General features: G+C 47.8%; 1 protein-coding gene across 3 annotated transcripts; it reads left to right on the top strand.

Moving 5' to 3' along the window:
- The first annotated feature begins 5,232 nt into the window (after positions 1-5,232).
- Positions 5,233-26,762, top strand: IL13RA2 (interleukin 13 receptor subunit alpha 2). 3 transcript variants are annotated; one of them, XM_014265375.3, is made up of 10 exons: positions 5,233-5,378; positions 14,260-14,395; positions 18,084-18,235; positions 20,231-20,384; positions 20,845-20,965; positions 22,683-22,867; positions 24,116-24,261; positions 25,003-25,147; positions 25,425-25,527; positions 26,416-26,762. In XM_014265375.3, the coding sequence occupies exons 2-10, from the start codon at positions 14,314-14,316 to the stop codon at positions 26,456-26,458; spliced, it is 1,131 nt and encodes a 376-aa protein (XP_014120850.2). In that variant the 5' UTR covers positions 5,233-5,378; positions 14,260-14,313; the 3' UTR covers positions 26,459-26,762. The 3 variants fall into 3 exon arrangements, with proteins under 3 accessions (XP_014120850.2, XP_014120849.2, XP_074407671.1); XM_014265374.3 differs by lacking the exon at positions 5,233-5,378 and adding an exon at positions 12,525-12,549; XM_074551570.1 differs by lacking the exon at positions 5,233-5,378 and adding an exon at positions 13,280-13,382.
- Positions 26,763-27,718: the final 956 nt, after the last annotated feature.

Here is a 27,718-nt window from a genome sequence, read left to right as displayed (position 1 = left end):
CACCACCATCTGTCTTTTCTCACTTGGACTTTCCCATAAACCAAGAAAGCTTTATGCATAGAAGAGTAAATTTAGTTTCTGTAAATACAAATTTTTAAAACTAAATTTATTATTGTCTTTAAAAAAAACCCACAACAAATTCATGTCTAAATTGACAGCTTACTCAACAATGGTAAAAACATGAGGTATTTCTCACTTTCTGACAGGTTGCATCTGCTTGACAACATTGCAACTTGAATTAATCCCATGTTTCCTTGTGAGTGCAGTTGTGCTCTGCCTGCAGACAGTGCAGCCCCTTTTCTTTGCCCTGATCTCCAGAACCTGAGCATTCTGCTGTTTGCCACTTCTGCACCCTGTTTATACAAATAAACTCTTGATGCCACTGAAGCTGTTACCCTTCCCAGCTCATAAACACGAGAAACCCAAGCCAAGGATGTGGCAGTCAAATACACACACCTGGGTGCTGCTCAGGGCTGCCCAAAGGAATCTCAGCCCTCCATTACCTTCCAGCAGTGTCTCTGAGCCTCCAAGCCCCACCAGGTCAGGTGAGCTCCCCCCTGCCTGCCCTGCAGGGCTGAAACACGTTCTGCTCAGATTTCACCCCTGCTGCTGTGTTTGAGGCACCTCTGCCAGGGCTGGGGTGGGATGGACAATCTCCTGCAGCCCCCTCCAGGCTCAGCTGCAGTGTCCTGCTGGCTCTGGGCCCCCAGGATGCTGCCTCAGGCTGTCCTTGTTGGCCAGCAGGCTCTAAACAGCTGTAAATGCTGGTTTGTGACAAATCCCACAGGTTTTTCAGGAAAATGGCTGGGGAGCACACAGGTACTCCTGTCAGCTGGCAGAACAGAGGGTGGGATGTTCCTTCCTTCACAAGCATCCTGTGCTCTGGTGTGGTCAAAATGAACAGCTGGATTGACATGAAATGTGTCCCAGTTGCTGGGTAATTTGTCAGGCATGCTGTGATTCTGGTGGACCAAAGGAGGAATCCAAAGTTGTTTTTACCCTGCCCCACATTGCACTTTAGTTGGGCTCAGTTTTGAGTGGACAGTTCACACACTGTGGTGCCATGAAAGTGCTGCTGCAGACCAGAACTTTTTTAGACAGTGTAGGAGACAAACTGGAAGTCAAAATGAGGCATTTAAAATGAGGCTGTCAGAACTGATTAAGGCTGGACAGTTTATTTACTTGTCTCCAACCCAGCAGGAAGAAGACAGAGATTAACTTGTGTTCTGTTGGCCAGTCCTCACAGGGGATGAACTTCTGACCTCTGATGATTTTTTTCTGCACCAGACATTCACAGAAACAAAACCTACAAGCACAGGAATATTTGCTTTATGCCTGATACTCCCAAACTGGGAAAGAGGAAACCAATGAGGGGCAGATGCTGTGGGCTGGAGGATGAGCCAAGGCTGTGGCTCCTTAGCTCCAGCTGCAGCAGGGTCCCTCTTGTTGTGGGCAGTGCCCTCCCTGTGCCCAGCGCAGGACCCCCAGTGCCCTCCCTCCTGCCCCAGCACACGCAGCAGCTCCAGCTCTCCTTTGCTCCCTGCAATCCCAGCCTTGGATTAAAGGTGGTGCCCTGCAGCATCCACTGGAGCAGAACCACTTCAATGGCTCAATGTGGAGACTTTCCCTGTTTATTCGTTACCTGACATTATATGGGTTTATTTAAATGTATTTTGGTGTGTAATGAGCCATATAATTGTTTTGGGCTAAGGCAATGCACAGAACAAGGCAGTTCAGGCCTCCAGGGGTTTAGTGTGCTGTAGGACTTCTCAAAAAAAGCATCACAGGGTTCCTCTGTCCCCATGGCATCTTCCCAGGAGCTTCCTGCAGGGACTGGTGGTGTAGGACTGGGAGATGCTTCAGAAGAAGGCAACTCTTCAAGTTTCAAGGCTCATACTGGGATTAAAAAAAAGTCACTGCTCAGTCACCTTGTGGGAAATTAAGGTAATTAACTCAATTAAGGAATTAACTCAGTTTTAGAAGGGTGCAGATTACTGCACCCACAGGGTAAAGGAATGTCTTTCATAAAGCAGGCAAACTACTGAGATCCTTTCATTAAAATAAATATTTTTATTTTCTCTATTAAGACAAATCTTCCCCCACCAGCTAGAATCCATCTTACAAGTGGCAGTTGATAATTACACTGGTGAAGGATTTATTGGTATGTTTCTTAAAACTTAAAATCTTTGTTTTTGCTGTTGTAAATCTTTTGAGTAGTGTTACTCAAATCCATGAAGTCATCTCTAATGCAGGGCAAGCCCCAAGAACAGAACGTAACACCAGGGAAATTCAGAAAAGGGAACAACTAGGAAATAACAGGATGATCTTTGGGCTTAATCCTGTACACCCACAAGAGCCTGTACCCGTGGGACCTCTAATTTCTCAAGAATTTAATGTCAGAATTAGGTGTTAGGCAACATTTTTGTTTGCAAAAGCAGTTTTTAAACTGTCTGAGCTCTGCCTTCAAGGTGAAACTGGAACATTCATTCTTTCTTTCCAGCAACAGATCTGCAATGAAACCATCCCAGCAAGGGTTTGTTTTGTAAGTGTTGGTTCTCAGCAGAGATGTAAATCCTCAGATTCCTTTAACCCAAATAAAGTGCAGTGGTGCAAATGCTGCTTGGTGAGCCCCTCTGAAAGGAAAACCCAACACAGCCTCTACTGAAAAGGATCCCCAGGACACTGACATGGGAATGGCCCTCTCAGGGCTCTGGCTTTGGAAATCTGCTGTGATTTTGTAGAGGTCTGAACAGTGTTAACTTCAGGTCTGGTCACACTGACCCAAGCCTTTATCAGCGCTATAAATTGTTGGTAAATTATCTGGCAAAAGCATCCCAGGCACATCTCTGGCCAGAGCTTATCTCTCCCAGCACCCAAAGCTGTCCTGTCCAAGCCCACTGGGTGGGATGAGCCTGACACCCCTCAGCAGGGTCAGGGTGTCCCCCCTCCCTCCCTGTGCTGACCACAGGGTCAGGACGAAGGATCCTGCCAGCAGCACCTTCCAGAGATCACAGCAGCTCCTGCACCCCCTCTGCTTCCCTTCCACTGTGCCCTGGTGTGTGAGTGCTCCTGGGCTGGTTACAGGAATGTGCCCCCTGCTCACAGAGTGACAAAATGATCCTTTGTCCCCTTAGAAAGGAAACAAGCCCAGAAGTTTCTCTCCTCCATTAAATGAAAAGGCATCTCATAGCACCTGGGGGACTCACCTCAAACTTAGGGATAACAAATTGGACAGGAGACAAAAAGTCCTGCCTGGGCAATTTAACAGAAAAAGAAGAGAACAAAGAAACTAATGGCTTTTGTGAGGTGTTTTACCAGGGGCAGGAGGGCCTCTTGCACCTGAATCTGTTTTTTCTTTGTAAAGAGTTTGTTATTTTGCCTTTTAATAAAACCTTTCTTTTCCCAACACTACCACAGAAGCCATCCTGCTGATTTTATGCCTTCTAAGGTAACTGAGCTATCTTGGGTGTGAAACAGATCTCCAAGAGCTTATGAGACCTGGCTGGAGGAGACCCCTATTTCAGCTGGTCTACCCTTTTCCCCTAATCATATTTCCCAATCATATTTCCTGCTGCAGAGCAAAGCTATGTAAGAGCATCCACAAGCCAGGGGAGATCAAAGCTGTGCCTGATTTCACCAGAGTCAGTGCTGGGAAGAGCAGCCAGCTGTGCCTTGGGGAGCAGAATCCTGTGAGCACATCCTTAGCACAAGGATTTGTGGCTGCAGAGCTGCTGAGCTGCTGTCTGAAACCTGCGGTCATCTGGGCAGGACCTTGCTCACAGCCCATCTCACAGGAAATAACAATGGAGCAAGATTTTTCCCTGATGAAGGAGCCTCACCCAATTTAAAAGGACCCAGTGGAAGCTGAGAAGAAAATATCCCATTGGATAAAAAGTGTTTTACTTTCTGACCCTTTTGTTTGTTTTTTGGGAGGTTTTCCCCATAAATGAAGAAGTCCAGCAGTCTGTGGGCACCTGTGCCCAGCTGAGGTGCTGATGTTGGTCCAGGCTGTGCAGAGCTGCAGCAGCCACAGGTGATGGAGCCAGGATTGCCAAGGATTTCTTTCCCATCTGCTGGGCCCTGCCTGTGGCACTGTCCCCATGGTGTCCCACAGCCAGGTAGGGCTCTTCAGGTCACACTAATCAAGGTTTCCCCATCCTGTTGTTAGGAAAATTAATCCACAAACACCAGAGGTTTATGTCCAAAAAGGAGACAGAGGAGTCCTTTTACTTTATTCCAATAAAGAGAGAGGCCATGGGGCATTGCCCTGGTGATTTTGGAGGATGCAGCCTCCTTTTTATCCCAATTTCCTGGGTACATTTCCCTTCTCTCCTTCTCCATTTCTGAGGTACTTGAGAGGTATACAGACTCCCCAATACACCTGACACCAAAGATTTCCCCATAATGTATAACTCTCCCTTTTAATTTTTAATTCTTATGAAATTTAGTGGTTTTTCTTCCCCATTGTTTCTTTCATCTCTCAATGTCTAATTTCATTTATCAGCAAACCTAAAGCTTATTTGTAAAAGCAAATATCTTTTTCCATTCATCAATCAGTGGAATCCTGTGACAGTGTTCTCAGGGGTCTGAGGATGAGGGAAGAGATGAGGATCTGACTCCATGTTTCAGAAGGCTGATTTATTATTTTATGATATATATTACATTAAAACTATAGTAAAAGAATAGAAGAAAGGATTTAATCAGAAGGCTGGCTAAGAATAGAAAAGGAAGGAATGATAAAGGCTTGTGGCTCAGACAGAGAGTCCGAGCCATCTGGGCTGTGATTGGCCATTAATTAGAAACAACCACATGAGACCAATCACAGATGCACCTGTTGCATTCCACAGCAGCAGATAACCATTGTTTACATTTTGTTCCTGAGGCCTCTCAGCTTCTCAGGAGGAAAAATACTAAGGAAAGGATTTTTCATCAAAGATGTCTGTGACAGAACCCTTCCCATTGTTTCTTTTACCTCCCAGTGCTGATTTTCTCTCCCAGCCTACCCACAGCTTGTTTGGAAAGACAAACGCATTGTTCCTCTCACTGAGAAGGGAAAGTCCCTCACACTCCCCCTGGGGAGGCTGTGGGGCCAGCAGGAGCCGTGCAGGAGCTGTGAGCTGGGAGGGGATGCTGAGCCTGACGTCTGCCAGCTCTCCCTGCCTGCCCTATTTCCTCATGTGCATCCTACACACAGAGCACTCCCAGGCTGCCCTGTCAGATGCAGCTGATCAAAGCTCGCTCTCTAGAAACAGGAACATACACAGCACCTTTTTTTTTTTTTTCCATTTCACTCTTCCAGCTTTCTTTTTTTTTAAAGAGCTAATAAGTGTTTTGTCTAACACATTACCTGGCTTAAAGGAAAATCCCAAAGTGTGATGGTAAGTTGTAGTCACTTTATATTATTATTTTGTTTTGTGTGTCTTTGTGTGTTTGAAACTCTCCAAAGCTGCTCAGTTGTAGTGCAGGATATGGATTTATGCATACGATAATTTCTATATAAATTTGAAAGAATTTCTATGTAAATTTGAAAAAAAAAATTCTGTACAAATTTGAAAGAGTTTTCCAGCACCTCTTTAAGTGGCACTGATGTTTGTGTTCTTGAAATAACTTTGGTTGTATCTGCTCAGAGTGCAGGGTGATGTTTAAATTGCAGAATTTCAGACAGCTGCGTATGTGTGTATGTGTGTGTGTGTTTACACCGTTTTTGCACCAATGTCTCATCCCTTTCAAGCCACATTCTGTCCATTCTGAAATCCTTCTGGTGATCATTCCTTAAGTATCTTCCTATATTTTTTCTTTTATGGGAAGATTTAACAGCTTTTCATATCAGTGACAGCCTTTAGGCATGTCCTAATCCAGCCCTGGCTTGCTGATAAGAGCTGTCATGATATCATGCAAGGGCTGTCTGGCCAAGCAGTTATTCTGGGCTAGCACTCCTCTCCTGGGGGAGGTGTCAAAGATCTGCCTCTGAAAAGGGCAAACCCATTCAGCATTTTTGGACTGTCTTTTCCTTTTTCTTTTCAAAAGAATTTCTCCTCAGTTTGCTCACTCTCAGACCAAACTGTGCATCTAACATTTCACAAAGCAGCTTTCAACACCAGCAGCTGTTGATGTGAGCAATAAAGGCTCGGGCTGCTGCTTGCATTGCTGGAAGGCACAGGAGGGCAGCCCAGCACTGCTGCCCCCTCAGACTCCAGGAAAACCACCTGCCCACAGGGAAAATGTGGTTTTACATGCCCAGGGCTGAGCTCAGGGCTCAAGGACCAGTCTGTGAGGCTGCCTGGAGCTTGCCCTTTCCCCTGTGTGTGCCAGCTCCCCGGCACTGACCCTGTGCCCATCCCTCTGGAGGATCCCACACCCTGCCCTCGGCAGCAAAGGCAGGATTGGACTGTGGCTGCCTGGCCTGACCATTCTCCCAGCCAGCCTGGCTGTCCTGGTGTCCCTGTGCAGGTCCTTTCCCTGCTTGTGGCCCCAGCAGTGACTGTGGCGCTGTTCCACCCTGGCAGATCCTGCCCTGCCCATGGCACCACTGGAGACAATGGCAGGAAGCAAAAATGAAGAGATTGGGAATTGCCAGCTCCCAGGTCAGGCTGTTCAGCTGTATAAATAACTAGTGCATGAATAAGCCAGAATATCTGTTTTTTCACTTACTGGTCCCATTGTACAGTGGCTGCACCAGAACACCTCTGCCAACACCTCCATAATCTCTCTCGTGCATGAAGTTTAAAGGAGAAGGAAAGGGAAATTTATTTTCCTTATTCCCAAGGGCTTACAGGCTTGTGGAGGACAAATCAGCTTTAAAAGACAAGGCAGAGAAGAAGAAACCAGGAGGTTTTTCTCACTTTAGGATGGCCTGAACAGAGCATTGGCTCCCTTTGCTGCCTGTGCCAGAGCCACCAGGGGCAGCTGATCCCTGCCTGCCTGGATCCTGCTTTGCCTCCCCCATTGTCACTCTGTCCTGCTGTCACACTTACTGGGATGGCACCTCATGTGAAATATTTCTGCCTTAATAACAACTCTCAGCCTGGTTTTTTGGATGTCTAATTCTGGAGCAACCTGAAAACCAGACTGGAAGCGCTTACCACTGGGAATCATTCCTTGAATTACTTTTACCACAGTTGTAATTACTTTTGGGGGCAAATGCTGCTGGGATAGGATTGGTACAAGGGAGGGCAGGTGCCAGTGGAGATGGTGATGGCCTGGCAGCAGGAAGGAGGCTGGGCTGGCACCTGGGCACTCATCACAGCAGAAAGGCTGAGCAGGAGGGTCCCAGTGGGATATGCCAGCCCCTCCCAGGATTTAGCTCTGAGGAAGGGATTGAACCCCTGGCTGCCATCACCCACATCACTCTGGGGACAAAACTGCTCTGTGGAAAGGCAGCAGGCTCTGGGCTGCACTCAGGTGTTCAGTGGCAGAAAACCATCCAGCCAGCCTGGGAGCTTGCTCTGCCCTCTCCTGTAACTCTGGAAAGGGTTCAGGATTGCAGCAAGATTTAGGACATTCCAGATAAACTCTGCCTTCAAGCCAGGCTCACAGCCATGTGGTGGGAAGAATTTGATCTTTCCTAAGGCAGCCTCTGGGCCAGGTAAGGAACAGTTGTGCTCACCTGCCCCCTCACAGGCTGGGGCACTTGGTGGGAGGAAGAAAGAGGAGGGTGTTGGTATTCTGTGTAACTCTGAATGAACACCTGCACAGAGCCTGGGGCCCAGGAGGCTCCTGCCCACCCTGCAGGACAGCCAGGGGAGATGCTGTGGGTGACAGCATTTATCTTTGGGTGTCTCAATTTTCTGTGCTCCTGCAGGGCTCAGTCTGTCGGATACAGGGTGTTCTTTCTGCCTGCTCTGGCCTGAAGAGCAGAGAGTGATCCTGGAGCAGCCTTGGGCTTCTGCATGGGGTCAGCAACTGGCAATGACTCTGGGCAGCAGAGATCCCAGTCTGCAGGCAGTGGGGAGCAGGAGCAACAGGGAAATGCACCTTTCTTAGAACAGGGATACACAAATCTTCCCTGTGAGCCCCAAATCCCAGGCAGAGCCTGGCAGGACCCACTGCACCCAGTGCTGAGGGTGCTGGGAGCAGCCAGGAGCAGCTGCCTGCACAAATAGGTACAGTGGCTCTTTGTCCCCCCTAATGCTTCTGTGGCAGAGTCTTTCTGTTCTGGAGAGAATTTTTACCTTTTACATCTCCCTCTGGATGTACTCACAGCCTGTTGCAGTTGTTGCTCTGCCAGCTTTGTCTGCAGTTGTTTCTGTAATGCCCTGGTGCATTTAGTGGCAGAATTTGGTCCCTGGCATTCCAGGCTGTGCTCCTCTTCTCCTTCCAGCCTCTCCCCAGCCTGCCCTGCACACCCCCAGCCCCTGGAGCCCTGTTTTCCCTGCAGGCTGACTCCCAGGCACTGCTCTTGGGTCAGCACTAACTCCTCAGCTACTTTGCAGCTCTTTCCTACAGAAGCTTTATGTGCACTGCTGCTCCAGGGCAGAGTCACCGAGTTCCTGAGCCAGCCTGGCCCTGTGCCATGAGAAGAACTCGATAATTCTGCTAAACCCAAGCCCAGCTGCAGCAGAGGCAGAGGCAGAGGCAGTCCTTGTGTGGGCAAAGGTACGTGCAGGCTGTGGAAGGAACGGCTCCAGGAGCAGGAGCTGACTCAGAGTGGAGACAGGAGCCAGCAGGTTGGGGATGCTTCAGTCAGGGTGTGCTCCCCAGGCAGCAGAGACAGCACACAGAAACCATTTCATCAGGAATTGCAGGAAACTGCTGGTGGGTTTGAGCAAGTGCTGCCTCCCAGGCAGTGGAGAGGCTGCCACAGACTCATCTGAAAGGCAGAGGGAGTGTGAGATGTTTGACTTTGGGCTGGATGGGTCTCTCTGGGAGCAGCACTGATCACAGAAAGCAGAGATTTCAGTGGAGCCAGCTCCAGTCTGGCTGGCTCACATGACACAGGCACATTCCAACAGCTGCTGTCCTTCCCAAGATGCCATCCAAGCCAGGATAGCAGCCATCAGCAAAGAAATATGGAAAACCGAGGTCTTCACTCACCAGAAAAATAAATATTGACACTGGACATTGCTAGAGAGCCTGGGTTCCTTCCATCATTTCCTGAAATCCTCTAACAGCCATAAGTATTTAATTTATGAATATAAAGAAGGGATTTTGTTCCTTGCAACACTCAGTGCCCCGTGCTCCCTTTCCCAGCCCTTGTCCTTGTGGTGACATCCCCTCTGCAGTGCAATCCATCACCCTGCACTGGAGGCCACAGGTCTGCCTGGAATTACTGAGTCCTTCATCCTGGCACCTTGGAAAGACCTTGTTTAATGCAAGTTCTGTAAAAGAGACTGATTTCCCTGAAACACCAGGCAGTTATGAGGCTTTTATAAATCACCCATTTTCCATGCCCCTGGCAATTTCAAAACTATCCTTCTGGATCAAATGAAACTTGCTCTTTTCTACCAAATGGTCTGTTCATAGCTGGAGCCTTTCTGGTTTTTATTTTGGTGATTAGGAAGCTGCTTCTAAACATAGAAGTTGCAAAGTTGAAAGCTTTTATTTTGAGCTATGGCATCCCAATATTTTAACCTAGGTTTACAATGGATTGCTTGACAGAACCAATTTAGCACAAATGGGATGAATATATCAAATATATTTCAACCAAAAAGGATTTGGCCCATTTTTTATATTTAGCTTCATTAATGACCTCTGCCAACTGCTTTGCCATTTGCAATGAAGTATTTCAGCAATGATGCTGCTGTTCCTTTATTTCCTCAAACAGAAGCAGATTTTTACAGAAGGGCTTTTTAATTTCTTCATGCAGCTGCATATCTGTCATAGTCCAAGAGCCCAGCTTAGAGCACTCTTGGCTCTTTGAAATCTCTTTTTCAGCCTGGTGGCACCTTTGCAAGCTTGCATTCCCTCAGCTTTAGTGTTTTTATTACTCTTGTCCCCCGAGAGCAGCTGTGGGGCTCTGGGAGCTGGCCAGGCTGTGGGAGAGGAGGAAGCTGAGGTGTTCCTGAGCACACAGTGACTCCAGGAGTCTGTCACCCCGCTGACAAATCCTAAAAACTCATTCATGAGCAAAGCAAGCGAGTCAACTTCCAGATGCTTGCAGCAGGGGAGGCAGACAAGCAAAGGGGACACAGCCCCTGGGCTTTGCTGCTGACACCAGGGGACACAGGGAGGGCTGAGCCCAGCCTGCAGTGATGCCACAGGCTCAGCTCATTGCACAGAGCTTTGGCAGGGCTTGCTGGTGAGCCAGAGCTGCTCTGCTTTCATTTACGTCTTTTTCCATGATCTTGTCATCACCTTGTGATGGATTTTTTTTAATAATTTTTTTTGCAGCTTTATCCCTTTTACACAACAGTTAATAAGACTCAAATCCTCTGCCTGTCCCTGCCCTGACCTTGGGGCCCTGAGGCTCTGGTGCAGCCCAGGCAGGGATTTGTCCCTGCCTGTCCCTCAGTGCTGGGACAGTGCTCAGAGCTTGTCAGCGAGGCTGGAGCCAGCCAGGGGCTGAGCTGTGCCCTGATGGCTCTCCCAGCCATGGCAGGGCCTCCCCAGCTCTGCTGGAATGGCCACGGATCCTCTCCATGAGCCTCAGCTGAGCCCCCGCGGGAGCAGCCTGGCTGCACCAGCCCTGCCAGGGAGGGACAGAGCAGGGGCAGCAGGGACAGCACAGGGAGAGGAAGAGAAAAGAGAATGGCACAGGGAGAGGAAGGAAGAAGAGAATGGCACAGGGAGAGGAAGAGAAAAGAGAATGGCACAGGGAGAGGAAGGGAGAAGAGAATGGCACAGGGAGAGGAAGGGAGAAGAGAATGGCACAGGGAGAGGAAGGGAGAAGCACCTGCAGCTCACCCAGGCGCTGTTTTGGGCAGGACATGGCCAGAGCAGCTGGCCCAGCATGCTCTGCTCAGCACAGACCTGCACCCTCTGCCCCTTCCCAGGTGCTCCAGTGCTGCTGGATGGGTGGTGGAGCTCTACTGTTGCAAATCCCAACTGTGCATTTTTTCCAACCCAATTTTCTCAGGAATTGACCCAGTTCTAGCATTTGGGAACTGGCATTCACTCTACTGGCAAATGTTTCTTATTTGTTTCAAACAATTTGTCCAGTGTGACCTTTTCTTTTTTAAATAGCTTACACAACAGGAATACATGAATGCTAAATTCTAATCTTGCATAACTCTGACAGCAGGGCCATACATTTACCAGCAGTAAGGGACTTTTTCCCCATGCTTTGCAGGAAGTAAGAAGGAAATCCAGCAGTGCGCAATTTCAGTGAAGGGACAAGTCACCCATAATCCTCTCACCCCCAGAATTCACAGGGCTCTCAAGGTGACAGTGTTAGCACAAGACATTTCTGCATGTCTATGCACACAGAGAAATGCAGAGGACACCTGGCAGCTGGAAAGGAGCCTGATCCTACCCCTGCGGCTCCAAAACATTCCCACTGACAGCAACTGGGAAGTGACAGCACATCCTTCAGCCTCTCATCAAACAGCAATACCCTAAGTCCTGGACAGGTGCTTGGAGGACACTTTTCTTCCTAACAAGAAGCATTCCTTCAGCTCCTGATGCCATCTCTCATGCTCTTTGTATGCCTGAACTCTTTCCCAACATGCCCAAACTCGGCCATGGGAAGAGTCAGCCTGAGCCACAGCCCACTGCCTGTCAGGGCACGCAGGGCACAGCTCTGCTCCTCCCAAAACATCCCCATTGTCCCTCCCGGAGGGCACCCCCTGCACTCCCACCCCTGCAGCTCACAGGAGGCACCACGGCCTGGCTGACTCATGTGAGACTGGCCATGACCTTGAATGCTCCTGGGCAGATCAGTAGAGCCATCAGATGCTTTTCCAGCAAGGTGTATTTGGCAATGGATGTCTCACCTGGGCTAAAGCAGGTGTGGGGGCAGCACCTGCTCCCTGCAGAGCCCTCCAGGGGCTGCAGGGAAGGGAATGGAGACAGCCATTGTACAAAGTCAGGGCTGAATGCTGGCCACAGCAGAGGGCGAGGAGGGGATGATTGAGATAATTCACGGTATTCCCTGCAGAGCCCCCGGAGCCAGGAGAGGCTGGGCTGGCTCCAGAGCCAGGGAGATGGGAATGCTCTGCGGTGGGTCACACTGGGGTGGTCCCGGGGAACCACAGGGGTCAAGGCAATGTGAGGGTCTGCAGGGAGCCAGGGGCTGTGGCTGCCATCTGCTGGGGACAGCTGCGTGTCACCGGCGCCAGCCGACAGCCCGCGCTGATTCTGACATTTGGTTTTCATCTTCGTGAATCACTTCAATATTTCAAACATACCTTTGGCCCACTTGAGCACATAAGAACAACAATTAGCACCAGCACCTCATAAAAGCCAGCAATGCTCCCTCTGATGCTTAGCAAAGCCTCTGACCGTGTGGCCAAAGCCATCACATTGCAATGCAACATCTGATCCCTGGGGAGCTCAGAGAGGAGTCTTTAAAAACCACAGGACTTCTGCGAAATGCAGAGCTTTGAGCCATGGAGCTGCTGAGGAGCCCCACACTCCAGAGATAGATAGGCTCCCACGCACTTAGAGGTCAAGGTAAGAGCACTCTGATGATTTTAAACTTCCCTGTGAAAGCATTTGTTTATTTTTACTTGCCTTCTGAAATCATATGAAGATATTCAAATACTGGAAGTGAAGAGAAGCTTTCTGTGCTAGCATGCACACACAGTCCTTGGATGCTGCTGCTGCTTCCCCCAGCTCTGCAGGGCAGCTCTCCTTTATCCCTGCACCCCCAGAGCTCTCTGAAACACAGAGCCACTGCCTACAGGTTTGTACTGACACTGGTTTTATCCTGTGTTTCATAGGTTAAAGAAGTAATTCCTATGATTTCTTCTGCCTACACATTCTCGCTTCACAGTGAAACAGAAAAGTTGCTGCTATTGCTCTAATAATAATAATAATAATAATAATAATAATAATAATAATAATAATAATAATAGTTATGTAATAACTATATTTATGCGATGGATTTATGTGCTATAATAGTTACAATTATGTGATGGACTGGGGGGATTTGCTATTAATTTAAATTGAACATTTGCTGTTAAAATTGTTGTGTGTTTTTAGTTGCTGTTATGTTTTGCCAGCTCGAATTTCCGGTTAATTTTAAACATTTACAGATACCCTGGCCAGCACAACCTGTCTCCTCCTCTGGCTCTCCTGAGCCACTTCTTTCAATGATGGGGGGTTTGTGTTGGCTCCAGTCCTCAGATTTCCAAATATCCCTCTGACCTGAAGTTCTGTTGTTCAGCAGAGCCCAAGTTTCCCATTGCTGCATGGTAGCTGTGGCTGCTGAGGAGGAAGCAGCTGTGCCAGAGCCTGACCTGGGATTTCACCTGCTTAAGCCAGGCTTGTGTGGGCAATATAAAGTGAGTTTGTTTTCTGAACAGATCTCAGTGATGAATTGCACGCTCACACTGAGGCTGCCAAGTTCTTACTCAAGTGGAGCTCAAGCAGTGGTCTCAAGGTTCCAGGAAGATTAAATATATACCATTTATATACCTAGATCTGTATCTATATCTAATCTAGATCTCTCTCTCGTCCTCCATCTCTATCTAATCTATACCTCCACCTGTATCTATATGAAAAAATTAAAGCCCTGTCAGAACCCATGTGCTTTCTGGCACAGGGAAGCATGCTGAGCACCCAGTCTGTAGGCAGTAATTTCTACCCACCTTTAGCATGAAATCTGAAGGAAGGAGTAGCCCCCTCCCTGCAAACTCTGCTCCTTTCCCTCTCAGTCCCCATCTTCCCTCCAGCAGACTTGCACAGGAATAGAAATTTGTCCCCTTCAAATATTGCCATGACAACTAAGAAGAATTCTCCCAAGCATTCCTACCATTCCTACCATGTCTTGAAACAGCAAAGGCAAAAGGTGGGGATGATTGCATAACATGTGTCTACATAAGGCAAGGCTCAGGCATTTTATTTTCATTTTTTTTAAATGAGAGTATCACTGTCCAAGGCACTTCCCAGGGCAGGGAGTTGAATCACTTTCCACAGAAGGCATGAGACAGAGGGCTGGTGAATGAAGAAGCACTGACACACTTCTGCACAGTGTGCTTAGCTGGCCAGAAACTATTTCAAACGAAGCCACGTTTGGCCATCACCAAAAGTTGCAAAGAGAATTCCTCTGGGGAATAATTAATCAGCCTTGGTAAACAAATAAAGCCAGGCTGATTGTCAGCCCTGCAGAGGGAATACAGGGTAGTGCTGAAGCCTTTGACCTCTGCTGTGTCTCCACAGCCCCCGAGAGCCTCTGCAGGACTGCTCCTCTGCCCAGCGCCAGCCTGAGCCCTGATGGCTCCCTGGAGGCTGCCCCTGCTCGTGGCTCTGCTGCGGGGCTGGCTGCTGGCCTCCTCCTCCTCCTCACCCAGCACAGGTAAAGGCCAGCAGGCTCTTGTGGCACTGCTTGTGTTCATTGGGACTTTGGGGCTTTGTCCTTCAGCCAGAGCTGCTCTTCTCTGTGTGTGCATTGCTGTGTGAGTGCTGGTTCATAAACCTGTAACCCATGGTGTAAACATGCTGTGTATTTAGTGGCTATTTTCTGAGTGGATTTGAAAGGAGAGACTGCCTTTGGTGTTTGATAGAGAGATATCAAATAGAAACACTGCTATAAATGCTCCTGAGCATGCTCCCAGACAGACAGTGCTGGTGTAAGAAACACAAGGCTTATTTGCACTTGGAGAGTAATGCTGCTAAGAGAGCACTGCTCTGCCAGCTGCCATTCATGGCCATGGCACTTCAAGCACCCTTTCTTTGCTGCACTGCACCTGCTGGCTCTTTTTTGCACCAGAGAGATGCTGAGCAAGTCTGGCCCTTCCTGATGGAAGCAGAGCATGGTGCAGAGCTGAGAACATGCCCAGGAGGCCACTGAGAGGCTGCCTGTCCTGCCAGCCAGCAGGCACAGAAAGCTGCCACAACCCCTGGCAGAATGAATCAGGCAAGGCTCCATTTTCTTCATGTGGGAAACTCCAAATCTTTATTCACATTATTTGTTTTATACAGTTTTCACAGAGCTCATGTGAAACATCTATTGGCTGGTAGTTTTCTTACTACTCCATTTATTGGTCAGAAGGTGATTTGTGTGTGCATGCTGAGGTTCAGGTGTTTACATTTTTCTTTTGTGGATTCTCATGAAACAGGTCTAATGTTTATGCAGGTGAATTTATTTTTCACCCAAGAATAGGTTGTTATGTTAGCAAACTATTCATACCAAGATTGTTTTCACATGGGAAGTTGCAAAGTATTAGCTGCACTTAGAAGAAATGACAGGCCAGCTATCAACCCTGACTTTATGAGGCTTTTCTTTTATAGTTCTTTTCCCTGTCTATGACAAACCCCTTGCTGCCACTCTGAGCAAAGCCTGCTGCCTTTGAAATGGGCTCCAGAAAACATGAGTGTCACCTCCACCTCTCTGAGCAGCACAGGGAAGGGCAGACATAGAGGGGGACATGTGGGGAAAACCTGGCAGGCTGCTGCTTTTCCACTGGCAAAATAGGTGGGAAATTGTGAACCCTACCTGTATCTCAGAGGGCATGGTGTGGACAGAGGTGGTGAGGGGCAGCTGGGGACAGGCAGGGGTTTGTCACCTGTGAAAATCCCCCTGAAGTTCCCCTGACAGGGAGACTCCTAAAAAGTTCTGTGCCTGGATTGAGAAATGAAGGGGACTTTTGGTTTTGTCAGTCTTCAGGTTGTTGTTTATTTTTTCTCTTATCAACAGTTCTGCATGTCATTCCAGACAGCACACAAAGAGAAAGGCTCCAAAAAAGTCACAAGACACGCAGGTTCAAGGTCTTTTAAAACTATTTAGTCCAATTAACTCTTGGAATGTGTTTTATTTCTATCTTTCTACCAAAAACTAATTATTTGTCTGTTCACACAACATCTGCACTGGGGCTCTTTCTAACCAATCACCCTGTGCCATCAACACTGCAGAAAATGGAGCAGATGAAGAGCAAGGAGGAGATCAGATAATGCCCAAAATCCTCCGTCTTCTCTCCCATTTACCTCCAAACTAAAAACCCAAAACTCTGAGTTTTTCACCCTGTGATGAACTACACCACCATCTATTTCATACACCCATAGATTCCAGTTCATCCCAAAGCCTTGGGAGCTTTCTCCATGGGTGAAGGCTGAAAGCAGTGTTCTCCTGGGGGTCAGGACATCTCAGGACAGGCAGAGGAACATTCCCCATGTTCTGGGTCCCAGCAGTCACCAGAGCAGGGGTGCTGGTGGCACTGAGGGCTGTGGCTGTCCCACAGCCAGCTCAGCATTGCCTGGCTCACCACCACAAACGTTCTCAGGGGGAGAAGCTGTTAGTTTGGTTTTCTCCAAGAAACATCCAGGAGCAGCTCTCCTTCAAGACTGTATGATGAAATATTGCATTTCCAGTCCTGTGTTCCGTGTGAGTGATGGGGATGTGAGTGAGACTGGTAATGTGTTATTGTGAAAATGAGAAACTGCAGGAGGCAGTGCTGACATTTAAAAACAATAAAATCCCAGAATGCAAGCACCATCCCAAAGAGAAGCTTTTTTATTCCCTCTGAAATCCAGTAAATGTTTTTTGCAAGAATTGCTGTTTACAATTACAATTGTTTTTAAAAAGCTTCTGTTTTGCTTAAGCTCAATATATAAATAAATTTCAGATCATTCTCCTACCCAGACAGAAATTCCAGTTCTGAGCAATCTAATCCTCTCTTGACAGCTTATCATGACAAAGGCTAGCAGCTTTTTTCTTCCTTGTTTTTTTCCTTGTGAGGTTCAGTATTTATACACTCAGGAGGAGCCTCCCAAGCCCTTGGTCCAGTATCATCCTAAATGTATCTCCTACTTCACCACCTAATGTAGTAACAAATCTCCCATGGAGCTTCACATTCTGGGAACAGTGGGATTTTCAAACTGCTGCCTGGAGTGTGCTTTATTTGGGAAAATTTCTGTAGAAGAAACAAATCCTCCAGCAATATACCCTGCAAACTTTCCAGGGAGCACATTAAAGCTGGATTTATGTCACCATCTTCCACAGAAAAATATCCTTATGGTCTGCTTTCACAATGGATTTATTAAAAGAATAAAAGGAAAAAAATGGTGTAAATCCTGATGAAGACATGAAAAAGGTGTTAGAGAAGTGATCTGGAGGCCAGACTCAAAGGGAGAATGGTGGTAATACTGAACTGGCACCACCAAATTCTCGTGAAATAAAGTGTATCATGCAATGAGTATGCAGAAACCAAATGGATAATCTCACCTGTAAATAGTGGAGAAAAATGACCTTTGATGTTGACAAAAATGGGCTTTGTTTCAGCTAATAAAACTGGGCAGCCAAAAAGTTTTTGTCATGTGAATGACAGCTCCATAGAGAGCTGGATCTTTAGGACATGTCTTAGGATAGAATTCATCCACACTTCCTTATTTATTGACACATTGCAGCACCTTGAAATACCTTTATAAAAGCCAGATCAGCTGTAAAGGCACATTTTTGTATAGCTGATAGATGTCCAAACTTAGAATTATTCTAAATCTCTGCTTTTTACCTTTTTTCCCTGTTTTTTCCCCCCCAATAATCTTTAAAAGACTTGAAAGGAATATTTAAAGCAATATGGGTGATTTGTGTCTATTAAGGCAAAGGAATACAAATCCCCCTGACAGCACACTTTGATCTGCCATCCTGTGTTGGTGGATGTGCTGAACACAATGTTTGCAGAGATAAGTGTCCTGAAGGTTGGTAAATACCAGGGGTTGAAGGCAAGCAAATACAGCACATGAAAGGTCATCCCAGGACAGCAGTTTTGCTTAAAACATCTTGAAAAAGGGTGTGAAAAAGTGGCCTTCTGTGTGCTTTTTCCATGATCCTTGAGTGCTCTCTCTGAGCAGCTGCAAAAACTGGTTTTTGGTGGGCAGGGCAGAGCTCGTGTGTGTTTGTTGAACAGCCAGGGCTGCAGCACTTCACATCCAGCAGCTGCATTTCAACAATTCATAGCAAAGCATCACACTGATGTTTCATGGCTGCTTTGGGGTTGTTTTCTCCACTTGGACTCTGTGTTTCACCCTCTGCTTTGTCTTTAATGCAGTTGCTCCCCCACAAGACCTGCAGATCACTGACCCCGGGCTCCTGGGCTCCCTGGATGTGGAGTGGAAGCCTCCTCCCCACGCCCAGACCTTGCAGGAGTGCACAATAAAATACAAGCTTGAATATCACAGCACTGGGGATAGAGACTGGAAGGTAAGGCACAGCATGGATTAATCCTCCCAAACCAGGGCTGTTCTGCCTTTCCTTCCTGCACAAATTCCTGTCTGCATTTTGAGCAGGAGTGGAACCAAAGCTGTTCCAGTTTTCCATGAGAAACCGGACTGGTTCAGTGGTTTGAATGGGAATGTGCCTTGCAATGTAACAGCAGCAGCAGCCAGGGAAAGGATTCTTTCTGTCACAGGGCTGGGTGTTTGCTGCCCAGAATAATAACATTCCTCATTGTAAAAGGAAAAAATATTTACAGTTTTCTAAAGCATCTTTATGGGGCTTGAGCTGAAACAACAGATCCTTAGGGATGTAGAGCAGTGAACAAATAAAAGTTAAATTTCATTAATTATCCTAATGCTCTAAAAGTCCCTCTATCCAGAACTGTGTTTCTAATTGCAATTTACTTCTCTCCTTTAGATGCGGTTGACTCTAACTCAGCTCTTTGATAAAATTGTCAGTCATCTCTCATTGATGTGTAGCAGGGCAGCAGCAGGCACAGCACAGGAAGGGCTGTTGGAATTTATTTTGTGAGTGCTTAGAAGATGAAAGCTGCTGCAGGGTTGGGAAGGCAAATGGAACGGGGAGAGGAGAAACCCAGCAGTGGGGGCTGTTTGGTTGGCACAAGGTACTGAGGAACACATGAAAAATATGCTGAGGATCTCCCTCAACAACCCAAAACACGGATTGAAATCCTGAAAGAAAAAGAGATTTTTTTTGCACAATCCTAAAGCAGGAGAGCTAGAGGGCTTGCCAGCTCAAGAGACAGGGAGAGAGAAGGAGCACTCAGGCTGGCAGTGCTGGAACAGGTCACTGCTTCACCTGCCTGGGCAGCAAAGCCAGGGCTGCTGGGCGGTGCTCAGCCCCCACAGCAATGGGGTCAGGCTCATCCCAGAGGAGCCTGCAGAGGGGAAATTCCTCTTTCAGCTATGGATTGCAATTGCAAGGGCATGGAAAGGGGCTCCTGGACCTGATGGTTGTCACAATGCGCCTCATGCTCCCAGCTGTGCAGCACTGCAGAGCTCTCCAGGATAGTTTTAACTGCAATTTAAAGGAAAACCATATGCAGTTTCAAAAAAAAATCTGAATTCCTTTAGTTATGAGTAATAAAAGCTTCTTATATGAGGCAGATGTACAGGCTAGAGCAAAATCACCTCTGACACCTTGCCAAAATGTTGACCTCAGATAAGGGCACAAAGAACAGTCAGGCAGAAGAGAATCCATAGGACATCAGCAGAAGATGATCAATGACAACATCACTGGTATCTGTTAGAAATACCTGGCTCACCAGAGCTCTCACACCTGGGGAGGGCTAAGGACACTGCAGGCTGTGCCACTGTAGTTCCCACTGCCTTTTATGGCACAGATGCATTTAGGGCACATTACCTCTGTCCTACATGAGCTAACACAACACCTTGTCTCATTTATCAACTTTGTTGTCCTCGCATAAAGTGAAGGGGAGTAAGTCTGAGGGGAAAAAACCAGAAAAACCTTCAAAGGGGGTGCTCAAAAAGTCCCCCAAAGGCCAAGCCAGGTGGGGCACAGTGGAGGGTGAGGCTGTGCTGCTCTGCCTGGCTGCTGGTTCACCCTTTCAGGGGCTGCTTGCACTTCCCACAGGAACCAGCCTTACAAGACTCATTGTTCTTTCTGTTTCTCATTATTTCACACCATAAAAAAATGCCTTTTATGTGGATTTGTGGTGGTATCCTCCTCAGGCAGTGCTCCTTGCTGCTGGGGTCCCATTGATCAGCCTGCTCTGCCCTGTCCTGGCCGGGTCCTGTGGGGTGAGGGGACTCACAGCCAGCAAGGCTGGGCACAGCCTTGAATTAATGCTGGAGGAGCCCTGGGCAAGGGAGGCAGGACAGAAATATAAAGAGATAATAAAGCACACAAATTTGCAGCTGGAGCAAGAGCAAGGGTACCTAATTCTGCAGCCCACTTAGTGACAGAAGAGGTGCTTAAAAAAATCTGTCTTTCAACCAGGTTATTTTTACTAGGAAGCTAAAACTCAGAGTTGGATTTGACCTCAGCAGGACTGCTGAAGTGAGGCTGCAGACACTGCTCAAAGGAAGGTGTACAGGTGACGTGGAGGTGCAGAGTGACTGGATTTATGCAACCTTTCAGATCCCACCACAAGGTCAGGAGCAGCCTGTGGCACCTGCTGCAGTTGGGTGCTTTGCATGAGCCTGTTGCATGAGCCAGTGCTGGCTGGAGGGTTCCTGGATGGATAACATTGCAGGGCTTGCTGCTGTTTAAGACACTAGAGCAGCTCTGCTACCCAAGGCTGTGCTTGTGGTCACTGGACACCTGGGGCTTGTTTCCCTCTGCCCATGCCCAAGCTCTGCTCAGCTGCCCTGCAAGAGCTCCACTGCTGAGTGAAAAGGTCAGTTTAGCATCTTTCTGCTCCAAGGTGGACTGGCTTTTATGGGACACAGAGCACTTGGCAGTAAAACTAATAATTCTGACTGGCTGCCTTTTCTTTTTTCCTTTCTTTTCATTTTTTATCTTTCAGCTGCAGCACGCAGTTGTTCAAAGGCATAAAACTGTGGTTTTTCTGCACACTGCTAAATAGTGGTTATTTCCTTCTCATTTGACAGGAAAACTTGAATCAGAGGTCCAGAATTTCAAGTGCATCTATCATGACTGGGAATACCTGAAGTGCACCTGGCAGCCAGGTCTCCTCACACCTCGTGGTGCACACTATGGGCTCTATTATTGGTATGTAACAGCCAAACAGGAAAACAGCCAGGCAGCAATCAAGTGAGCCACTCAGAGTACAAAAATGCCACAGGAAATATGTTTTTATAGCTGGCAGTGCTATTGCCCAGTTCACCCAGAATGAGCCAAAATAATGTCCCAAGCAATACATGGCTACTGGCAAGAAAATACCAAATTCTTTCTTACTTTCTTAAATCAGGCCCACGCTGATCTTTGCCAGGAAATGTCTCCTCTCTTCCTCCTTTCCTTTTATTCATCCCCAGGAGGTGTTTTCTGCATGTTGTTCACCATAAAGACTTGTGTTTTCTCTTTGCTAAACACACCTGGGTAGTTCTGGCTGCACATTTCCCATGATCACAGTGCATATATCTCAATTGGACAGGATTTAGCACAAGGCTACCAAGCTCAGTGAACCCTAGACACAGAGTGGAGCTTCTCATCAACTCAGAGCTTTAGTGTTCAAATATATTTCCATAGCCTCAGCACATCCCAGACAAGCAAACACGCTGCCACAAGGTAATAATAATAATAATACATAATTCTCAGCTGTTTCTTTTAAACTGGTGCCTAAATTCTGTTCTGCAGGAAAAACACAGCTAGAATTAGTGGCTTGGGACAAAGCAAATACTGTATTTGTGCTTCAGCTCCTATGACATTATGGAAAGGAAGACTTAGGCTGGGTTTCATGCCACTGGGCTATGTGGACAAAAGCATAGCTGCATTTTAAAGAGCTTCCATGGAGTTCTTGGAAATAGTCTTCAAAGGAGAAGCACCAATTCAAAACCATTTTGCTAACTGCAAAGATCTGCTTGAAGGAAACCATGGAAATGCATGATTCATGCCTTAAAGGAAAACAAACACTAAAAAAACCCAACCTTGAGTCAATTGCCTTCAATAAAACCAGGCATTTGGATCTGGGTCCCATTTTATCACAAGATTGGGTGGACACCACGGCATCCTTTGATCCCTGTGAGCAAATTTTTATAGTACTAGAACATGAAGTTTTTCCCCCAAACATAATGTGCTGTGCAAAGAGATTTTCATTAGGTCTGGAGTACAGGGGCCAAATTCAGCCCTGTCGTGAGGGCACAAAGCAGCAGGAATCTTGAAAGGCACTATGAGACACCAGTCAGTGTTTCCAGGATGCAGCCAGCAGCTCAGCTTTGGGGAGTGGCTCCCAAAGGCAGGAGGGACAGGGCTGTGGCTGCACATCAAGTAACAAACAGCAAACCCTGAATTTCCACGTGCCCATGGAGAGCCATGGGAACCACCTGCAGTCAGCCAGAGCAGCTCAGCAGCACTCAGGCACACATCTCCTGCCTAAAGACACTTCAGTTTGGTTTGGGAGGGTTTCTGCAACTCCAGAGTCCGTGGTTGATGGTGCAGGAAGGGCCCTAGAGGAGCAGGACTGTCTCCATGAGTAGTGGCCAGATCCTTCACCAGCTCCAGGCACACACTGGCACCTCTCATGCTCCAGGAATGGGCTTGGGGAGATCCTGACACAGCCTAAAAACCAACCTGAGAAACTGTCTGTGCATGTTAATTTGGGTTTTTTCTCTTCTCCACACTTGTGCCATAGCAGGAGTGCAGGTGACTGACCCACAGCACTGTGCTTAGGACAAAGGCTGGGATATGGGCAGTACTTGAGGTCCAATCTCATAAAAACCATTTTGCTAAGCAGTAATTTGCTTTGTTCTTCTTTCTGTTTCCGTGCCAGGTACGAGGGGCTGGAGCAGACAATGCAGTGTGCTCAGTACATCCAGGAGCATGGGCTGAACCTGGGCTGTGTGCTGCACAACCTGAGCCAGGCAGAGTACCGGGATCTCCACATCTGTGTCAATGGCTCGGCAGCAGCCGCCCAGCTCCGGCCGCTGTACAGCACCCTGCGCCTGCACAACCTCGGTAAGGCTGCCAGGGCAGCAGCAGGGACCCTGCTGGCCAGCACACAGCCCAGGGCCACTGCCTGTGTTAGGGCTCTCCATTCAATGTGTGCTTTTGGAGCTGGGTGGTTGCAATGTGTGCATTTCCCCCAGGGAAGGGCTGTGGCCTGTGCCAAGCAGGATTTCAGTTTCCAGGAGTGTTTGCAGGGAAGCAACACCCCCCAGCACAGCCCTGGAGGTCAGTGGGTGCCTCCAAGTGCTGCATGTGGACAGCTCAGGACACACATGGCCTGCTGGGCATGTGGCAGAGCAGCTATGGGGTTTTGGCTCTAGCAACACAGTCACAGAGATATCTTCATTTACTCCTGCCGGGATTGAAACCGCTGCTGCACTCCTTGCAAGCACAGGAGAGAACTCTGAGCTTTGCTGTTCAAACCAAGCTAAGGTCTGGGGTGAGCTGAGTGCCAGATGTGATGGAGTCTGTCAGAGATGGATTTCAAACCCGTGACAGACATGGAAAGGGGGCAGAGCACAGCATGATGTGCAAACATTACATGTACTCCGTGTTTATTACGGTGTATATTTATTAAACCATGCTGGTGCATTTGCCTACATGCCAGAAGGACAAATAGCCAATCATCCAGCTGAGCCACTGGGCTAAGGAGCAGGATTTCTGAATTCAATTAGTGCTGCCACGTGCTTCGTGTGTGGCTCTGGGTCTGGGAGAGGAATCGGAGCCTTTTCTGGGATGCAGAGCGGGCAGGGAACGTGCCGGGCAGGGAATGTGCCGGGCAGGGAACGTGCCGAACACGGCGCTCACACCCCGCGCCCCCAAACCCCTGCCCCGCAGCCCAGAGCAGGGACCCCGGCCAGGCTGTGTGCTAAGTTAAAATAAACAACACACCCTGCAGCCTCGGTGACACCCTGCTCCTCCAGCGTGGTGGCTGAGAGCCAGGAGCGCTCAGAAATCCATTAGCGAGGACAGGGACAGAGGCAGGAGGGGATCAGCCGCAGCCTTTCGGCCAGGAGCTGTCCCAGCACCTCCTGGCCCTCTCTGTTTCTCTCTCCCCAGCACAGCCCCGGCCCCGCAGCAGCTGCAGCTCTCGGCGTCCGCACCCATGAGCTGTCTCAGCCGCTCCTGACCCTCTCTCTGTCTTTCTCTCCCCTCAGCACAGCTCTCGGCTCCGGAGAAGCCGGAGCTGTCGGTGTCCCCAGCACAGGAGCTGTCCCAGCACCTGACCCTCTCTCTCTCTCTCTCTCTCTCCCCCAGCCCAGCCCTCGGCCCCGGAGCAGCTGCAGCTCTCGCTGTCCGCAGCCCAGGAGCTGAGGGCCGCCTGGAGCCCGCCGGGCGGGCGGGTGCCGCCGCACTGCCTGGAGTACGAGGTGCAGGTGGCCGAAGACGCGGCAGCCTGGGCGGTAGGGACAGCGCCGGGGTGTCCCAGGGACGGGAGGGGGTCGGGGAGCCCGGCCGAGCCGGCAGCGGGGGCACAGGCTGCGGCAGGCTGTGTGGGTTACCCCGAGGGGAGCGCGGCTGCACCGCACACGCTCCTCCTTAACCCCCTGACCTGCAGCTGCGGCTCGGCTGGAGCAGGAACAGAGCCCAGCCGGAGGCTCCAAGAGAGCCTGCTATCTCAGAAATCTGCCATCGAGGAAATTTAAAGCTCGCTACGGTTTGTTTCCCTGAATAGGGTGGCATAACTTGGACCCATGAAACTGTAATTCTAATCTCTCAAAAGGAGTGGCCTGGGACAGAATATATATTTTATGCATGGTGCTTTTTCCTTGTATGTTATCCAGGTTCAGTTTGGAGGCAAAACCAAAAAGGGCTAATTAATCATAGGGGACATCTCTTTTTTAATTGCTGTATTCCACTCATGAGTCCTCTTAGGTAATTAAAAGAAAGATTCTGGAAATTAACAGGCATAAATGGCAACATACATGATGACACCTCCAAAAAATATTTTCAGTAGATTTGTCTTCATAGTCATGTTATTTGCATTAGCTTGTACAAAACTATTGTGAAATAATTTAAAACTGCCAAAAGATAATCCAAAGGTTTACAGAGCCTGGAAAATGTGCAGGAACATCAGGCCACACCAGGCAGATTCTGGTGGTGGCATGTAATTCCTTGATATTTCTTTCTGTTTTGTTTCTCAGTTTGTTTCGACCCAAATGGAAACTGCTGTTACAATTTCCAGAGCAAACCAAAGCCACATTTCATGTGTTCGTGTCAGGGGGAGAACAAACATTTTCTGTGCAGACCAAGGCTTCTGGAGTGAATGGACGCAGGACTGTTTCTCTGGTATGGAACTCAAAATAAATTGTGTTTCTTTAATATGGTTTATAAAACCTGCTTGGGTGCAGGTGCTGCCCTGGGGATCTGCTGGTGTCCAACCCTGCAGGTGGGCTGCTGGCTTAGTTCCACCTTCAACCCAGTAATATATACCTGTAACAAACAAATAAATAAATAAAAAGGTGTAGGACAACATGGAAAAGGTGAGTTTGTGTCTGAACTCAAGCTTTGTAGGATGTAATATAATCCATTTTACCATCTTATTTCCTACCCTTTATCTTTGCAGTGCCCAGAAAAGAGGACAAGCAGCTATTTATTCTCATTCCAGTAATCCTGAGTTTGACAATTAGCCTCATAATATTTATGTTGATTGGCCAGTGCAAGAAAAGGTAAGCACCAAGGATGCCTGTCCGAGCAATGTGCTTTTTTGTCGATGTCTGTAACTATTTATAACTACAGCTAGCTGTAACTGAAATATCACATTGAATGTCTAAGGGCCAAACATTAATAGATGCTCTAAGATTGGACAGCAAACAAGAGTTCATTTTCAGTAAACAACCCTCCTGAGTGTGTCTGTTTCTGATATGAAATGTCCCTACAGCAACCCATAAACTCACTGCAGAGACTCAAATACTGCTCATAAGAGCTGACTGCTTCTGTTAAATGCAGCAGTTGCTTGCATGCACAGCAGCATAAATAAAGCTATTATCATGCCCCAAACCACTCAAGAGCAGAGATTTGTCCTAGCTGTGTTATAGCAGTGCCATTTTAATGGGCTAAATCCTCATTCTTTTGGCACTCTCATCCCAGCTGTTTACATTCATGTCAGTGATGGCATGAGGGGAAAGCAGATGAGTGGATGAATTTGTCTGCTTTTACTGATGATAATTTCTTCATGTCTGAGAGAACTGATGCCCCAATACTGATAACTGTTTTCTTTTCCTGATGGCTATGTAGCATAACCAAGCAGGAAGCTTCTCTAATAAGCCTTTTAAGGCATCACTCATGAGGGAGAACTGGCTCTAGAAAGACCCTTGTGTGGTCCCCAGAGATGAACTGACACCTGTTTGCATTCCCAGAATCACACCCCTTCATCTTTGCTGTGCATCTGCCTTCCAAATGTTTTGGTTTGTGAAATTTGAACAAATTGTAGATGCTAGTGAGAAATCTGTGGAAAGCAAATGCTTCCTGCATTGCCACTGGGATGTGCGATGGGGACGCTGGAGCATGGCCTCAGCTCTGTGAGTGTTGGGAATAACAGCCTGTGTCCCTTTCAGATCCCCAGCAGGAAAGCCATTGCAGACATCTGTGGGATTCTAACTGCCTGTGCCTGCTGCACTGCTGGTGTTTGGTGGGCTGCTCATGGAACCATCCCAAGGACAGCCCAGGAGCCCTGAGCTTTCTGCAGCCCACGTGGGTCTTCCCTGCCTGCTGCCACTTGTGGAGGCAGCTGTTGCCATCCCAGTCCTCAACAGGCCCAGGAAAACTGGAGGGGCTTAAATGACTGCAGGAAAACTGGAAGAGATCTGACCTGCCTCTGAAGCAAAGGTGTTTCTGATACCAGGACAAGGGAGAAAAAGAGGCAGTGGAAACTGCCATGAATAAAGATAACATGTTCTGTGGGCTTGTTTGGGTTTTTTCTTTTGTGAGGACTTCAGAAATCTGTCAGCAGGACACACACACTGAAGGGCAGCACCTCATACACAATGCTACACGTGTGCAAACACCTGCCTCCAGCCCCTGTGTCCACCTTGCTCTCACCTGATCTTCCCTTTTCCCACTCAGCCTGCTGAGAGCACCTAAATGCTGAACAGGAGCTACCTCAGATATCCATTTCATCAGCTGATATGCCTTATCTGCTGAAAAGCTCAGGTGCAAAGGCCTTGAGAGAAACTTTTCCTCTGAAGAGGAATGACCACAGCTACTGCAAAGGAGAGATGATTCAGAGTAGAGGTGAGGGTCACTGCAGCAAATGTGGCATGGGAATTTCTCTAGGAACTGGACATTGGCACCAGAATTCAATGAAGCACCCCTGATGTTTCTCATGTAGTCAGGTGATGAAATTGCTGACTGATTTTTTAGGAATCATTCTCTATGATGATGATGATAGAAAAAAAAATTTTAAAAATCATCTCTGGATGAAATACCCTTTTCCAAGCCCATGCTAGGTTTTTTTTGCTTGAAGAACTGACCAAGGCAAACATAGGGGTTTAGTGTGGTTTCATTTCATCAGAACAACCCTGAAAATGTATTTTCTTGAAGGAAATTTATTCAAACTGGAAATTTCTAATGAACAGTGGAAGCCCAGAGAGAAAATCAAGTTTGTGTCAATCAGTTATGTAAAGAGCCATACTAATCCAATCAGAAACAAAACAACACAGCAAGTGTTGTTGGATGCAAGCAGTTGGATGTCTTACACATCCAACTGCAAAATTATTCAATCACTATCAGCTGCTTCCACTGCTAAATGGGAAACAGCCCAGTCAGATTTGGGGAGCAACCTAAGGAGAAAAGAACCAGGAAAAAAAACAAGGTCAATGCATGAACTGAAGTAGAAATGAAGTTTCATGGTTGCTGTAA

The sequence above is a fragment of the Zonotrichia albicollis genome, chromosome 14 (genome assembly GCF_047830755.1).
Source record: "Zonotrichia albicollis isolate bZonAlb1 chromosome 14, bZonAlb1.hap1, whole genome shotgun sequence".
In the NCBI taxonomy this organism is placed as follows: Eukaryota; Metazoa; Chordata; class Aves; order Passeriformes; family Passerellidae; genus Zonotrichia; species Zonotrichia albicollis.
The sequence above is the reverse complement of the archived record's forward strand: the minus strand, read 5'-3'. Positions and strand labels throughout refer to the sequence as shown.